The 16,737-nt window shown below is 39.7% G+C and overlaps 1 protein-coding gene across 1 annotated transcript in view; it reads right to left on the bottom strand.

Annotated features, from left to right (window-relative positions):
* sirt6 (sirtuin 6) overlaps window positions 1-16,737 on the bottom strand; it is a 45,996-nt gene that overhangs the window by 10,885 nt on the left and 18,374 nt on the right. The window contains exons 4-6 of the mRNA XM_063032265.1: window positions 12,635-12,694; window positions 7,777-7,872; window positions 3,974-4,054 (exon numbers count right to left, since the gene is read on the bottom strand). Coding sequence (XP_062888335.1) covers window positions 3,974-4,054; window positions 7,777-7,872; window positions 12,635-12,694 — 237 coding nt within the window. The remainder of the gene's footprint in view (window positions 1-3,973; window positions 4,055-7,776; window positions 7,873-12,634; window positions 12,695-16,737) is intronic.

Here is a 16,737-nt window from a genome sequence, read left to right as displayed (position 1 = left end):
GGTGGGGAGAGTCCGCCAGAAAAGTCAGCAAGTAAGCCGGGGACTAGTGAGAAGGATAAGGTAGACCGGGAGCAGTCTGGTAGGAAGTCTCCTGGGGTCGTCTGTTATAATTGTGGGAAAGTCGGACACTTTGCGTCCAGGTGCTTTGCCCCAAAGAAGGAGACGGGAAAAGGAAAAACAGCGATTTTGACTGGCTGTATCGAGCTGGTAAACGAACCACTAGGAGAGGACAGGTCTTCCAAAGTTCAGGAAGGGCGCGAGAGGTTTATCTCAGCCGGATTGGTGTCAGGGAAGGAGGGGTTAAAACCAGTTCCAGTGCAGATCTGGAGAGACACGGGAGCGTGTCAGTCAGTGATATTGAAGAGTGTATTAGAGTTTAGCTCAGAGACCCAGACTGGGGAGGTCAAGGTCAAAGGTATTGGGGAAGGGACAGAGGCAGTCCCTCTGCACCAGATACACCTACAAAGCAACCTGGTCTCTGGACTAGTCACGATCGGGGTGAGGCCCGAATTACCGATGAAAGGCGTGGAGGTCTTGCTAGGTAATGACCTCGCCGGGGGGATTGTGTTCCCAGCCGTGAGATTGACAGGTCAGCCTGCCAGCATTGAGGCCCCGCCCATGGACTCACAGGTTCATCCCGGGACTGCCGAAGTAAATTTAGCTGAGACGTTTCTGCCAGCCTTGTACGAGAAGGGGGTAGGAAGTGAAAAGAAGGAGTGTAGTGAAACAAGAGGTAGTGAGGGAGCTGAGACAGACTTAGCATTAGCCAGGAAAGAATTTGTGCAGGCGCAGGAGCAAGACGAGGGGCTGATGGTTTTTGCAGAGACAGCTCTCTCTGACGCAGAATTAACAAGGGAACCAGTAGGCTATTGTGTGGAGGAGGAAATGCTAAGGAAGAAAGGGAGACCAAGTCCCGTACCCGCAGATGAGGAATGGGGGGTGGTGCAAAAGAGTTATGGGGATGAGATTTTTAACCTGGTCCACAAGGTACCCCCCCGGTGGACATTTTGCAGTGCTGGAGGAAACCTTTGGTGGAATCATGAAAGAGGTTTACCGGCTGCACAGGAGGAAGGATGTTATTGATTATGGCAGACGCGAACTGAGATGGTCACAGGCTTTTGATATGCTAACGAACCTAGTCACCTAGTCGGTGTTAGCGCGGAAATCAATGAAGCTAGGGTCCCCCTGATAAGAGAAAAAAACCATTCTGAAAAGATGAGTATGGTACCGACCAGATGGGAGAAGGCTATTGTTTTGGCCAGCTCTGCTGATAAGGTCTCTCCCTTAATCCCCGAACAAAGCGACTCTTTAGGACAAGTAATTAAACGACTCGCACACGTGTGTTTGATTGTACCGAGGCGATGCAAAGAACTGGGACGCTGGGTGGTGTTTGTTACGCTAGGTCAGCCTAGTGAGCAACACTCCTATAGAATGAGTAATTCAGTGATGAAAGGGCTGACGAACACAGAAGTGTGTATTGGCGATGTAATACGGCTGTCTGAAGCCAGCTTGATAGTGAACCTTGAAAAAAATGAGTTCGGCCACATGAAGGTCACGTATCTGGGAATTGTGGTGACACAGGGGCAGCTGGCTACGATGCAAGCTAAAGTGCGGGCTATCTCTGACATCCCAACCCCGACAGACAAGAGGGCCCTCAGAAGGCTCTTGGAGATGGTGGGGTACTGTGGGAAGTTTTGCAGTAACTCTGCGGTTACTACCCCTCCCCCTCCTACTAAGCCCTTGCGAGAGAAAACTAAGTCGGAATGGGACGACCCTTGTTATTGTGGTCCGGGACGAAACCCAATGAGAGGTTACATTGATCGCAATCCATCAGTGTTTTTGGCCACTATGAAGTTTGCTAAGTTGGAGCCTGGTCTAAGGGATTATTAATAACACATATAAAAGGAACAGAAAATGTGATGGCTGACTGTCTGTCAGGTGTTGACAACTTCAAACTCGCTGTATTAGCCAAATAGCTGATAAAGATGTATATTTGTGTGTATCAAATAATGTATTCATGTTTGTAATTTTTACCCCGGTAAAAATCCTTAAAGGTAGGAGGTGTGACGAGAATACACATAGATTAAGATGTTAGCTGTCCTGTGCTGGCACCAGTGGGATCAGCAGTTGCTCTGCCACCTGTCTTCGGGAGAGAGAGAGATAAGGAAAACAATGGAGCAGCATTTGGAGATGTTAATGAAGGGACGGGACAGTTTAACGGAAGGAGAGCTGTCAAGATCGGCTCCCCCTTTGAACCCTGAACTGTTTGAAGTGATGGACAGGCGATACCCCAGCAGGGGGATAAAAAGGGAAAGGTTCGCTAAGGCAAGACACACACGACACCCCAAGGTAACGAGACCCTGGAAGCGGTGCGTCTCCCACAAGTCGGTGAGAAGTTTTGGAAGGACCAAGCCATAGACGCACAGGGTGGAAAGGCACGATCAGCGGGAACCTGGTGTGTGTTGCCCTTGCCTGGGTGCCAGGTTCACCGCAGAGAAACGATCGTATCAGGAAACGGAGGGGTCACGGTCGGTGACCTCAGAAGACATCACAAAGGGCTCGCCCGAAAGCTGACTGCGAAGAATATCGAAGGTCTGTGTGGAAGCCGTTTGAATATTCATTCGTTTTGCTCTCTCTCTCCTTCCCCCCACTGTCCATCTCCCACGGCAGTGATTACTGCAAACTGAACTGAATTCAATTGAACTGAACTTTGCGTCACTTTGAAACTGGTCATTTACCCCCAGACGATGATAGAGCTTGATTGATCCTGTTATCCTAATTCTGTGTACATGTGTGTTTATCATTGCTGAACTGTTGCATTTATTATCCTTTTGATTAGAGTACTGTGTTGCTTGTTTCTTTAATAAAACTTTCTTAGTTCTAGTAATCCAGACTCTAACAGAGTGATCCATTTCTGCTGGTTTGGCAACCCAGTTACGGGGTACGTAACACAGGTAAAGGATATTCCCAAGATTCATGAGGAGTAATATAGCTTTGTGTAGAGAATGGGAAAAAGCTGTTCCTGCATGACAGGATTAGAACCATGGATTTTTGTGTGGTGTTTATTAACTTTAATTCAAGTACCAAAACAGAAACTCGCTAGCTTCTATTTTAACCTTTCTGGAATGGAATTGATTAGGTGGGTTTATGAGAAGGAATTCAATGTCGAGACATGGATTTCTCATATGTTACCTGTGTAAATTAATGATGGAAATTCAAAACAACACAAAAGAAAACAATGAAATGAGACGCGAGTACATAGCATGAGTAAGGAACTAACTGGTTGCTCAAGACGGACAATAGTATCAAAGTAAATGCTAAACTCATTCAAATGCCCTCCAAGGATATATTTGACAGCTCAGGACCACTGCAGGAGGATCATCTGCCCATACTCACTGCAAGTCCTGTTAATTGCAGAATACCATCTCTGGTAGCAGATATCATCAATATCTGGATGGGAGGACTTCAAATCAGCACAGGAAAGCAAAGGTCTATACTGGGACGCATATACAGGATTAAGTCCGTGTCTGATGTCCTACACACAAGTGTTACAAATGGTTGATTCAAATGCCTGCGAATCATTCTGCTCTACCACCTCATACAGAAACCAAGGCTGGGCAATAAATAAGAGTCTTGTCAATGATAACCATATTTTTTTAAAATCAGTAAAGTCTGGGGTGCCATGGTAGAGTAGTGATTAACGCAATGCTATCATAGCTCAGGACACTGGAGTTCGGAGTTCAATTTCAATGCCAGCGTATCTCCAAATAAATAAATATAAATCCATTCAAAACAACGAGTAATTGAATATGTGGGGAGAGAAAGGTAGGGTTAAAGTAGATGAATGTTTTATGGTTAGCATGGACTCATGGGCCAAAGGACCTCTTTCCATTATGACTATGTTTGAAAACCAGGTTCTGAACATTAAAAAAAATAGAAAAGCACAACATTCACTGATAGGTTTCAAATGTACCTGCAGGCTTCATCTGCCAAACTGAGGTCCCGTTCAGGTAATGAATCTTCCCAGTCCAAAATGGTATCTCGTAATTTTCCTCTAGATTTAAAATTTTAAATTGTCACTTTACGCAGCACTCTGAAAATGTCATCCCACACACAATCTGATCTTTCCAACACTGATAATCAAGAAATGCAAATACATTGTAGTTGTTCTATAATAGAAACTGTCAGTCATGGAGTTAAATAATACAATTCTGAAGTCACTGACTAAGCTTATATGACATTTTAATTTTGTACACTCATTTAATGTTGAGACTATAGATTCAATTGATGCTAAAGTTAAGATTAATGATGATATTGTTGTCTTTTTTAACATTTGGGATGAAACACATTTGAGTTTGCATGTTTAAGTTGTGTTTCAATTTCAAAGTATGTAATTTAATCATTGCTTATTAGTTAATATACTGTGGAATTAATAGTGCTATTACATATGCTTTCTGGTTTCAATCAAAATGTAGGCTTTTTTTGAAAAGCTACAGAAATCAGTAACCATTCTTAGAGTGCTGAAGAACATTATCAATCATAAATTCATTGAGGAAAAGTAATTTGCTTTCAATTTAAGATCAATAAAGACTTCTAAGACAAGGCCAAAATCTATCAATGACCTTTGGGCTTTCCAGTGCTAGTGAAGTGACATGTGTACGAAATGTGTAGTATGATTACAACAGGAGGGGTAGCTTTTATGGAGTAATATGATGAGTGAAGCAGACCAGAGGGCAGATTGAGAATACAGAACTAAATTTGCTTATTCACGTATCTCAGAGAGGATCATACGTTAATTATTGAAATAGTTAACAACCAGGGCACCACAGTTGCACAGTCATTATTGTAATGCTATTACAGACTGGGGTATTGGAGTTCAGAGTTCAATTCCAGCGCTCTCTGTAAGAAAGTTTGTATGTTCTTCCTGAGTGCACGTGGGGGGCTTCCTCCAGGTTCTCTGGTTTCCTCCCACGATTCAAAAACATACCAGTTAGTAGGTTAATTGGTCATTGTAAATTGTCCTGTGATTAGGCTAGGCGTTGCTGGGCAGCGTAACTCAGTGGGCCAGAATGTTCTGTTCTGTGCTGTATCTCTAAACAAAATAAACTATGATGATTAAGTCTAGGAATCTGGGCTTGATCAGGTGGGATTTACCAGCTTCTGCATTTTATTTTCCAAGATAAGGATAAGACAGGGTGGGATGTCTATTATTAATAGTGCACAACTTTGTACATACTGTATTATAAATGATATACAAGTTAAAATTCTTTGTGTTTTAACTATAAATTGGAGGCTGATTTCTACCAGTTCCAAAGCTAGATCACTTCAACATTTGGTCCTGGTTATCAGTGGTTATTAAGTATGAGCACCTTTTAGCATTCAGCCTTGATGTCCATCACTTATTGGTGCTTAGCCTAAATCCCATTTCCAACATCACTGAAAGTTCATGTTTGAAACATTGATGCAAAAAAGTAAGAAACTGTGAAGTAGCAGGCAAGTCGGTAACTAATTATTTGTGGCATGTTTGCAACAATGGAGCACATCTACAACTCACATGAGTTTATGAAGTCAACAATTATTAATCCTTTTGACTTTTATGTACTTCACCATCACTACAGCAAAGTCAAGGTTACAATCTTCTGATATAGGCCAGAAACACTAAAAAGTACAGGGAATGTATTTTTGATGAATTTAATGCCTGATAACGCTACTAATTCCCCATTTCATTAAACTCTGTTTAATGACGTGAACTGAATTATTTTATCCCATTCTGATTCAACTTGTTATTCAGTTTCTCCCAATACATACAGATATAAAAAAAAGAATGCAAGAAATACAGGCAAAATAGACCATCTGGTCTTTAGAGCCTGCTCTGCCATTCATGAACAGAATATTTGATCTTCTATTTCAGTGCCTTATCCCAATAACCCTGAACTCCATTATGTCTGAAGTACTATTGATTTCTGTTCTGTACCACAGTTCTCCACAGTAGAGAACTCCAAAATTTCACAATGCCATTAAACAAGGAGTCCATGGATTCCAGTTTGGGAATTCCTGGACTATATGAAGAAACTCTTCATCTCAAACCCAAACTATTTACCACATTCTGAAACTGTCTCTTGCTCCTAAACCCTTAAAAGACAGCAAAAACATCTTCCTAGCCTCTGGCCAGAGAAGATTTTTAAGAATTTTGTATTGTTTAAAAAAATCTCTTATTATTTTTCTAAACTCGAGAGAATACAGTACCAATCTATGCCATTTATCCTCGTGCATCAAACCAGCCATTCCCTAAACAAGTCAAATGAATTTTCAATGCAATGCCTCAATGAGAAATACATCCTTTCTCAGGTAAGAAAACCAAAAAGTACACAATACACCAAGTATGGTCTCCCTGAAATGCTATACCACTAAACAAGACTTCCTGTGTTCAAACCTTCTTGGAATAAAGATAATATATCACCTGCAGCTTAAATACCTGCTGCTGTACATTGGCCTTCAGCTGAATGAAACAATTGTAGATGTGCTCCATTGTGTACAAATACTCCAGGTCCTTTTGATCATTAATACTGCCTAATGTTTGCACCATTTAATGAAAACACAACCTTCCTGATATGTGCACTAAGACAGATAAATACACATGCAGATGCTCTATTCCATCTGCAATGTCCTTGCCCATTCAAATAGTTGGTCCATTTAACCTTGAAGCCTCCAAACTCACAATTCTACCTAGGATGTCAATAAATATGGAAATATGACATTTGGTTCCCTCAGCTTAATCACTGATGCAGATTGAGAAAGCTGGGGTACAGACAGACCACTAGTTTACCATTCATTCAGTTGTGTTAGGGAGACTCTATAGTGACAAGATCAAAGCACATCTGGCAGATCTTAGTTTCTGACTGAACAGAAGTTTAGCAATGAAACAGAAACATACGAAATGAGGCTTGGAAAACAAAGATTTAGAAGAAATTTTAAAAAAAATGTAACTGCCAAAATCATTCATGAGCAAGAAGATAGAAATATTGCAGGAGAATGAGAAGTCTTTCAGCCTAAATCAACAAAAATGGTAATCTTTATGGAGGGACATGGAATATTGTAAAAATATGAGGATATATTACATGAATTGAGCTGAACTAGCTAAGTCTGGTCATGGTGGCTGTACAGAGTCATCATTGTGCTATGAAATAAAGCAGGGTAATATATATGGCCAAAAAGTCTACTCAGTTCACCTTTCAGGTCAACTAACGCAAATGACTCTTATGTGCTTTTTCCACTCAGGGAATATATGGGATAAACAATAAACATGGATATCATCAACAATGTTATAGCACACAAGCAAATTTGTAAAAGGTTGACTGAAGTCAGCACAATGAAGCAGACCATTCATGTGGGAAAGATTTACACTAAACAGATTTTCTTTTAATAATTTGATTAGAAATCACATAATTAAAAGTTGCCTGGTGCCAGGAATAGAGTTCCCACTCCTGATCATCATCTGACAGCTCCTGCTAGATTAAAGGGTATGGAGTGCCATATGTATGCTCCAGTCTATGTGTTTTCTTTAGTTTAGTGACCAGAGCGTGGATAGCATTTGTATCTTGACAGCAATAACAATTTTCAGGGACATAAATATAATGTAAGGAAGCAATGACATCATTTTCAATCAATGTATAAAATCAGGAGTCAGAATTAAATGAGATAGGAAAGGTAATCATTTATTGTTAATGTTTCACAATAAACTTTGAAGATAGCTCATGTAACAGGAGAACCCCATACCTGCATGCTCGAAGACCTCTGGCCTTTTCAACATCGCACAATCGGCCAGTTAATTTCAGTCCCATGGTGCCAACTACTGAATCTCGAACATACTGTCTATAATAGAAAAATAGTGTGGGAAAAGTTAATATATAATACTGCAGGCTATCAAATCACCAGGAATTGCTCACTTCATTTCTCTTTTCATCTGGCATTCAACCAGACAATAGAGCCAGTGATAACCCAGTGAACTCAAATATGTTAGTCACATTATTTTTCAAAAAGAATAATACCAGAGCTAAATGGGTTGATTGACACAACAGTCATGTACTTGCTTAACCATAAAAGATTAATGGATGTTCAAAAGATTAATAATTTATAGGGAGAGAGAGAGAGAGAGAGTGAAAAATTCCATTGAGGAAATCTAAATCAAGGGCGGAGATCTGATCAAAATACTGATCAAAACTACATTAAAAAGCACATCATTCAAAGGTTAATGGAAATATCAAACCTTACACCTGAATTAAGTTAGTTACATATTTCAAAACTGAAAGTGATAATTGATATATTTTTGTAATGCAAAAATATTAAGGTAATGGAGGCAAGGTACAGATAAATAGATGGAAGTAGTTTAAGGTGAGAGGGGAAAGATTTAAAAGGAACCTGAGTGGCAACTTCTTTTAGAGAATAATGCACATATGAAACAAGCTACCAGAGAAAGTAGTTGAGGCAGGTACAATAACAGCATTTTAAAAAGATTTTGATAAGTCTATGGATAGGGATATAGGTCGAACTTATGCATTTGGGACTAGCTTCTGTTATGTATAACTCTAGCATAGAGTCAGATTCATCACAATGATGAAATAAGTTGATAACCTACGTTCTTTATCAATTGTAGCCAACAGTTGAAGGGTTTAATTATTTTAATGAATGACCTTATTTTCAGAGCAGATAAAGCAACAGAGGCACACAAAGACAATACTTGGTAGTATTTTGAATTTGTCACTGATAAATTGAAGACGACAGAAACTACTATAGAATGGGCAGAAGCATGACAAATGAAGATTAATGTTGAGAAATGTGAGGTAATACCTTTTGATAGGAATAGTGAGGAGAGGCAATATAGAATTAGAGATATTGTTCTAAAAGAAGTGCAAGAGAAGAGGACCTGGGGTAGAAAGTATGGGTACAAAAGTTATTGAGAACAGTAGGGCACACTGAGAAAATGGTTAATAAGGTATACAAAGCTCTAGGCTTTATTAAAAGAGGTACAGATTATAAAGGTCACTGAAATCATGCTAACCCTATATATTGCACTACTCTAGTCTAACCCAGAATATTGTTTTAGTTTAGGGAAGATGACAGAAAAAGGTGTACTACGTAGGAGGAAGGGTTAGAGTGATCTTGGAGTAGATTAAAAGGCTGGTACATCGTGGGCTGAAGCCTGTAGTCTGCTGTAATGTTCTATGATGTAAAAGTACTGAATGGGCTCAGATTCACCAAAATATATCCAGAGGCAAGGGATTGAAGTTAAAAGGACAGAGACATAAGACAGGCAGCTAAAGGGAAAGATTGGAGGGCCACAGGAATTATAAAGGGAAACTGGAAATTCTTAAGGATACTTCAAAACAAGGATGAGAGTTTTAAAATCAAGTATTCAATTAACTGAGAGTCAGTGCAGTCAATGAGCACAGTGTGATGTGATAGGACAATGCAATGATACAAATAGATTTTATTACTCTGTTAAACAGATTAGACTAATAGAGGCCAGCAGGCCTCACTAGGAACAGTCAAAGGTAAGAGTTAACAAAGGCAGAGATAAATGTTTCAATAGCACAGGAAAGAAAAGGCGAGCAAAAGTTAAACTCAGCAGTCTCACTGATTTGCTCTAAGACCAGGGACCACGTCTGTGCTGGGCTCTGAGACTAGGTCCAGATCTAGAAACAGTTAAGTGTGCATCTAGCACCACATAATACAAGAGTACAGAATTGGTGGATACAGTTTTATTTCCTAAAATATTAATCTACTTAGCTTTTTATTTATTTTCTTGAATGGACAAAATAAAACAAGCTTATTGTGAGTGGCCCATAAAATACTCGATCTGGCCTTCCCATGAAAATAGACCATAAGATTATAGGAGCAGAATTAGGCCATTTTGCCCATCAAGTCTGCTCCACCATTCTGAGAGAGCCATGGCTGATCCTTTTTTCCCCTCCTCAACCCCACTGCCTGGCCTTTGATGCGGAGTTCAATCAAGAACCTATCAACCCCTGCCTTAAATATACCCATTGACCTGGCCTCCACAGCTACCTGTGGTAACAATTTCCAAATTCACAACCCTCTGGCTAAAGAAATTTCTCCACATTTGTTTAAAATGGACGCTCCTCTATCCTAAGGCTGTGCCCTCTTGTCCTAGACTCCCCCACCATGGGAAACAGCCTTTCCACATCTACTCTGTCCAGGCCTTTCAACATTCGAAAGGTTTCAATGAGATCCTCTCTCATCCTTCTAAATTCCAGTGAGCACAGACCCAGAGCCATCAAATGTTCCTCGTATGATAACCTGGAATCATCCTCGTGAAACTCCTCTGTATCCTCTCTAATGCCAGCATATCTCTTCTAAGATGAGGGGCCCAAAACTGTTCACAATACTCAAGGTGAGGCCCCACCAGTGCAGCATCACATACCTGGTCTTGTATTCAAGCCCTCTTGAAATGAATGCTAACCTTGCATTTGTCTTCCTCACTGCTGACTCAACCTGCAAGTTAACCTTTTGGGTGTTCTGCACAAGGACTCCCAAGTCCCTTTTCATCTCAGAATTTTGGATTTCCTCTCTGTTTAGAAAACAGTCTGCACATTTATTTCTACTACTAAAATGCATGGCCATGCATTTTGCATAATGAAGCGTTCCATTTCATTGATGTAAATCAGATATAAAGATAGCGAAAGTTTCACTAATTTTAAGCTCATTTTCAATTAGCTTTCATCTGATTCCTGGCCTATATTAAACTATCAACTTTCAAATCTGTGAAATTTTATTGTTCAGCATAATTTACACAGTAATTATTTCCAAAACTAGAGATTAACTTTTTCAACTGGATGGAGCTATTTTTGATTTCCTTAGCTGTGTGGTGGGAAGCTACATCAAAGCTCTACCTAGCATATCTAACCTAGAGTGTTATTTTGCTCCAACAGCCAATTTGTAGGTACTTTGGCTATGAGTAGATTAATATGAAACTAGGCAAGGACAAACTTCCAAGGTGGACAATGAAAAAAAGCTATTAGTGAAACCTCAAACAGAAGAAAATCTGCAGACGCTGGCAATCCAAAGCAACACACACAAAATGCTGGAGGAACTCAGCAGGCTAGGCAGCGTCTATAGAAAAGAGTACAGTCGATGCTTTGGGCAGAATCCCTTCAGCAGGATGGGAAAGGAAAGGACGACGTCAGAATAAGGTAGTGGGAGGAGGGGAGGAAGAAGTACAAAGTGGCAGATGATAGGTGAAACTGGGAGGGAGGGAGGTGAATTAAAGAGCCAGGTAGTAGATAGGTGGAAGAGATAAAGGGCTGTAAAGGGGGAATCTGATAGGAGAGGACAGAAGACCATGAAAGAAAGGAAACGGGGAGGAGCACCAGAAAGAGGTGATGGGCAGGTAAGGATATGGTGAGGGAGGGAAACAGGAACAGGGAATGGTGAAGGAGAGGAGATAGGAGAGGCAAATACTGGAAGTTCAAGAAATTGATGCTCATGCCATCAGATTAGAGGCTACCCAGACAATATAATGTGTTGCTCCTCCAAACTGAGTGTGGTCTCATTGTGGCAGTAGAGGGGACTGTCTTGTCAGAATGGGAATGGGAAGTAGAATTGAAATGGGTGGCCATCGAGCAATCCCACTTTTTGTGGCGGACAGAGCAAAGGTGCTGGACGAAGTGGTCTACTAAGATTTGCACAATGCTTTACAGTACCAGCGACCTGGGTTCAATTCCTGCTGCTCCCTGTGAGAACTCTCCATATTCTTTCTGTGACTGCATCGGTTTCCTCCGGGTTCTCTGGTTTCCTCCCACAATCCAAAGACATACTGTTTGGTAGGTTAATTGGTCATTGTAAATTGTCCCAAAATTAGGCGAAGATTAAATGGGGGGGGGTGGATGGAATGCTAGGCAGTGCGGCTCAGAGGGCTTACTCTGCGCTGTATCACAACGAATAAACAAATAACATTCTTCCATCTAGTAGGACCAGAGAAAATCACATGGAAGGCATTCAAGGATGTTGTTGAAAATTTTCTTGGCAACTACAAAGGATCGAACTATGTGCAGCTGGTTGACAACATTCTTCAAGCATACAAAATCATGAAGTGACACTAAAAATTCATTTTCTGCATTCCCATTTAGGCTTCTTTCCTGCAAATCTTGGCACTGTCAGTGACAAACATGGTGAAAGGTTTCACCACGACATTGTGGTGATGGAGAAACGGTATCAGGGCAATTGGAATCCTTCAATACTGGCTGATTATTGTTCGACGCAAGTGAGAAGCCGCAGACGCTGAATACAAATGAAAATCATCAACAAAATATTTTTAGCTTAGTTGAACTATTGCAAAACATCAGCACCATTAAGGAATTAAACGCATTATATCAATAAAAGTTAACTTCTTGTTTCTCCAAATTCCTAAGTGATACAAGTAGTCTGAAATTATATTTGTGCTCAGCTTTAAGCGGTCTACCATAACCACAAAGGATTTCTGTGGAAACAACAATGCTGCCAAGTGATTTTAGTCTCCTGAAATAAAGACAATGAGAAAACAAACAATTAATTTAATCTCACGATAAGACACTGCACAGAGCTGCAGCTACGGACTACAAAAATGTATAAAACTTACTTGCCGCATTTGGTGCATTCTTCCACAAACATATTACCGTGCAGCTCAGAAAGCTTGTCCCTGTGGACGGAAACACAGTGTAAATGTGCAAATCCATTGGCAATTCTACTTACGCACACAGATGTGTCAGAATTTACTACACAGAAACTGTACAACTAGCACACACTTTACACTCCACATGAACCACTTTGCATCCTATTTCATTAGTCACCAGTTAACCCTTTCACCCTGATGTACAAGGTTACTCAACTTCACATGGTAGCAAGTATCATATTCTGAACACACTTGATTATCCCAAATTCCTCATCTCAGTTGTGTGACATTTTTACAGTAACAAGTTTTGGACTTATTGCTGCTCCAGTGGGCAGGCTACAACTGTTTCTTTTCTTCACAACTGTCTCCTTTCCCTGCAAAACTTGTATCAGGGATGTTTGTGGAGTGGGAAGTTAGCCAGTGGAAGGGTCAGTAGTGAGATAGAGGCCAGTAGGTGATAGGTAGACTGAGGATGGGGGAGAATGCAGGCAGATGTAACCAAGTAGGGGCGGATTGGGATTGGGAGACTGGGGTAGGTAGAAGGTAGATCAAGCCAGGTTGCAGTGGTGGAGGTGGAAGGTAGAGACGTGCTAAAAGGTGTAAAGTTTTTTTTATAGATTAACTTTATCTATCACATGTACATCAAAGTGTATAGTGAAACGCATCATTTGTGTCAATGACAAATACAGCCCAAGGATGTGCTGGGGCTAGTCCTCAAATGTCACCGTGGTCCAGCACCAACATAGTATGGCCACAACTTAGTAATGGGAACAAAAATGGTAACTCTGGAGCAGATCAACAAAAGGTGGTGGCTGAAGGATAGCAGGAAGGGTTATCTGGAATAGGAAACTTCAATGTTCATATCATCAGATTGTAGATTACCAAGGAACAATATGAGGTGTGGTTCCTCAGCTTGCTTTGAGTCTCGCAAGAGATGATAGGTTAGTATGTGAATGGGAAGGAGAATTGAAATGACATGCAATGGAGAGGCCAGAATGGTCACAGCCTTTATTTTTGCTTCTCTCCGCCTATCAACCACCTGAGTTTGTCTCGTAATTCATCCCCTGCTCCTCCCTTAGCTGGTTCTATTTGAATGTTATCCTTCACCTATCCTCAGTTGACTAAATACCTGCTGGCCCCCATCTCACTAGTACAACTCTCTTTATACTAGCCATCATTCCTCTCCACACTCAGTTCTGATGTAGGAAATGACATGTTGACAATTCCTTTCCTTCCATAGATGCTGCTCAAATTGTTGAGTTGCTTTAGCAGATTGTTTGTTGCTCCTGATTTTAGGATTGACAGAAGTGTCCACACCATTTTTATGCTTGACATCCTGAAACAGATTTGCTATTCCAGACTCTATCATGGCAACAGATCATCAAGTTGATGGACAGAGGGAATAATTCAAGGATGTTCTCAAAGTTTCCTTTGCAAATTGTAACCTTATTAAGACTGCTGGGAATCCATGGCAACCAGTTGCTTAAAATGAAGGTGCATTCAGGATACACTGAGAACGTCAATTGCATTTGTCAGGAGCATACAGACGCTATCTTAAATAGTGGAAGGCATGCAGCCTCTGCCAACCCATCAATCATTTGTGACCCTGTTTGTGAGATCCACTCTAGCTTGATTAGCCATTTTAGAGTCCACAGAACTTGGAGTTAAGAGAGTCGTTCTTAACTCCAAGGAGCTACCCAAGAAGTGGCAATCTTCTATTTTTTAGTGTTTTGTGGTGCTTATGACTTCTTTTTAGATTTTGTCAAAAAACTGAGCAGAGGAACCTACTGGCTGTCAATGGAGTAGCAGTGTTTTTAAAGTTGCTTCTACTCTACTTAATTTACCGTTTCCAACTTGTTCTGAAAACATACTTTTAAACGCAATATTGTTTTACGATGACGGGTGCCAAGGCTACTTAAAAAGAAGAGGACCCTCCTATAACTTCGGAATCTATTATGGAGACATTTCAGAAGCATAAAAATGAACTTTCGGAGGAGTTCCAGTAGAAATTCCGGCAACTCAGCGCTGAATTTAAACGAATGGATGTAAAATTGGATTCTATTAAAAAAACTTTAAGTGAACACGATAAACGGATAAAAGAGAATGAAGACACTTTGACGATGTTGGATACGAAGACTGATGACCTGGAAAAGATCTGTGATAAACAGTCAAAGGTTAATGAAAAATTAAGACAGAAGATTATCGACTTAGAGAATAGAAGCAGAAGAAATAATTTAAGAATTCTGGGTTTTAAAGAGTTAATCGAAGGCAATCAGCCTTTGGAATCTTTTGCAAATCTTTTGGCTAATTTATTTCTAAATATTTTAAAATCCCGACCTAAAATAGACCGAGCTCATAGATCGCCAGCACCAAGACCTCCTCCAGGAGAACGACCTTGTTCAGTGTTAATTTGTCTTCATGACGTTCAAACAAAGAAACTTTCAATTTGTGAATCTTGTTGGAAAGGTATGATTGATTATGAAGGCCAGAAGATCAGAATTGTGGAGGATTTTTCACCTGAGGTGTTGAATGAACACTTCCAAGTTTAAAAAAGTTATGTTGGAATTGTATAATAAAGGTTTTAAACCCTCTCTTTGTTACCCTGCTTGTCTTAGAATCATTTTGAAAAATGGCTCTCAGAAATCGTTCCGTTCGACTCAAGAGGTGCAGGATTTTTTAACTTCCGAATCAGTATCAGAAGTTTAACTGTTCAATAATTCCTTACATAAATCTATGTTGTGTCTGCCTGATGGATCCTTTTTTTTTAGAATCAGCAGTCTAACTATTCATTACTTTCTTTTATGAACAATTGTTTTTTTTAAAACTTTTGGTATACCTTCGTATCTAATTTTTTTTTGTACTTTTATTTCTTTGCTTAGAAAATTAATCAGTAAGTTTTCATTGAGTTAATACTTTCCAAGTTAATATGTTCTGAATTTTCTTAGTTCTTTTTAATATTTTATACTATATTTTTTCATGAAGTTTTTAAAAATAAGTTTAATTTTGCTCTGTTTTTTGTTGTGTCTTGTTGGAATGCAGTTAGCCTTGAAATTTTTTGGAGCTTAGCCAGTAGTTTGTTTTGGGAGGGTAATGTAGGTAGGTTTAGCTGTTGACTGCCCTTTGATCGACTTTCACTCTTCAGATGGGGGGGTGGGTTACTTCTTTTCTATCAGCTGTTTGGTTGTCTTAGCTTCATTTGTTGCTTGGTTACTTTATCTTAAAGCTCATTGTTTGGACTTAATATACATTCCAGCGGTTTTTATTCTAACCTCTCTTTTAAGCAATATTTAAAATGGACCATACTATTAATTTACTTAGTTTTAATGTGAAAGGACTAAACCATCCTGTGAAACGTAATAAGATATTTAATATTAAGAAATTGAATGTCTCAATTATTTTGTTACAAGAAACACATGTTTGTAAATGTGATAATTTACATCTTTTCAGCAGTTGGAAGAGCTTATTTTTTCATTCCTCCTTTCAGGCTAAGGCCAGAGGAGTTTCGATTCTTATAGACAATTCAGTTTCTTTCGTTCAACATAATGTAGTGTCTGATACCAATGGGCGCTTTGTTATAGTGTCAGGGAAATTAGATAGTAAATTAATGGTTTTTGCTAATTTGCATGCCCCGAATATAGGCGATCTAGGTTTTTTTGAACACTTTTTTTTGCTTTTACCAGATTTAAGTCTGTATTCTTTAGTTTTAGGAGGAGACTTCATCTGTTGGTTAGACTCTGTTTTAGATTGCTTATCTTTTAAATGATTGACTTTTAGTAGATCTGCCTCCTTTAGCCAATCTTTTCTAATGAAATGTGATATTGTTGATGTTTGGTGCTTTTTGCATCCAACAGATAAAGAGTACTCATTTTTTTCTCATGTTCATCATACGTATTCCAGGATTGATTTTTTTTTTGTTGATAGTCAATTGATTCCACTGGTTCGCTCCTGTGAATATAAAGAAATTGCTGTTTCAGATCATGCCCCTGTGTTTTTATCTTTAAATCTTCCGGCTGTCTCCCAAATAAACAGATTCTGGCGTTTTAATCCAACTCTGTTATCTGATAAGGATT

The sequence above is a fragment of the Mobula hypostoma genome, chromosome 24 (assembly GCF_963921235.1).
Source record: "Mobula hypostoma chromosome 24, sMobHyp1.1, whole genome shotgun sequence".
NCBI classification, from domain to species: Eukaryota; Metazoa; Chordata; class Chondrichthyes; order Myliobatiformes; family Myliobatidae; genus Mobula; species Mobula hypostoma.
This window is presented reverse-complemented; position numbering and strand designations above follow the sequence as displayed.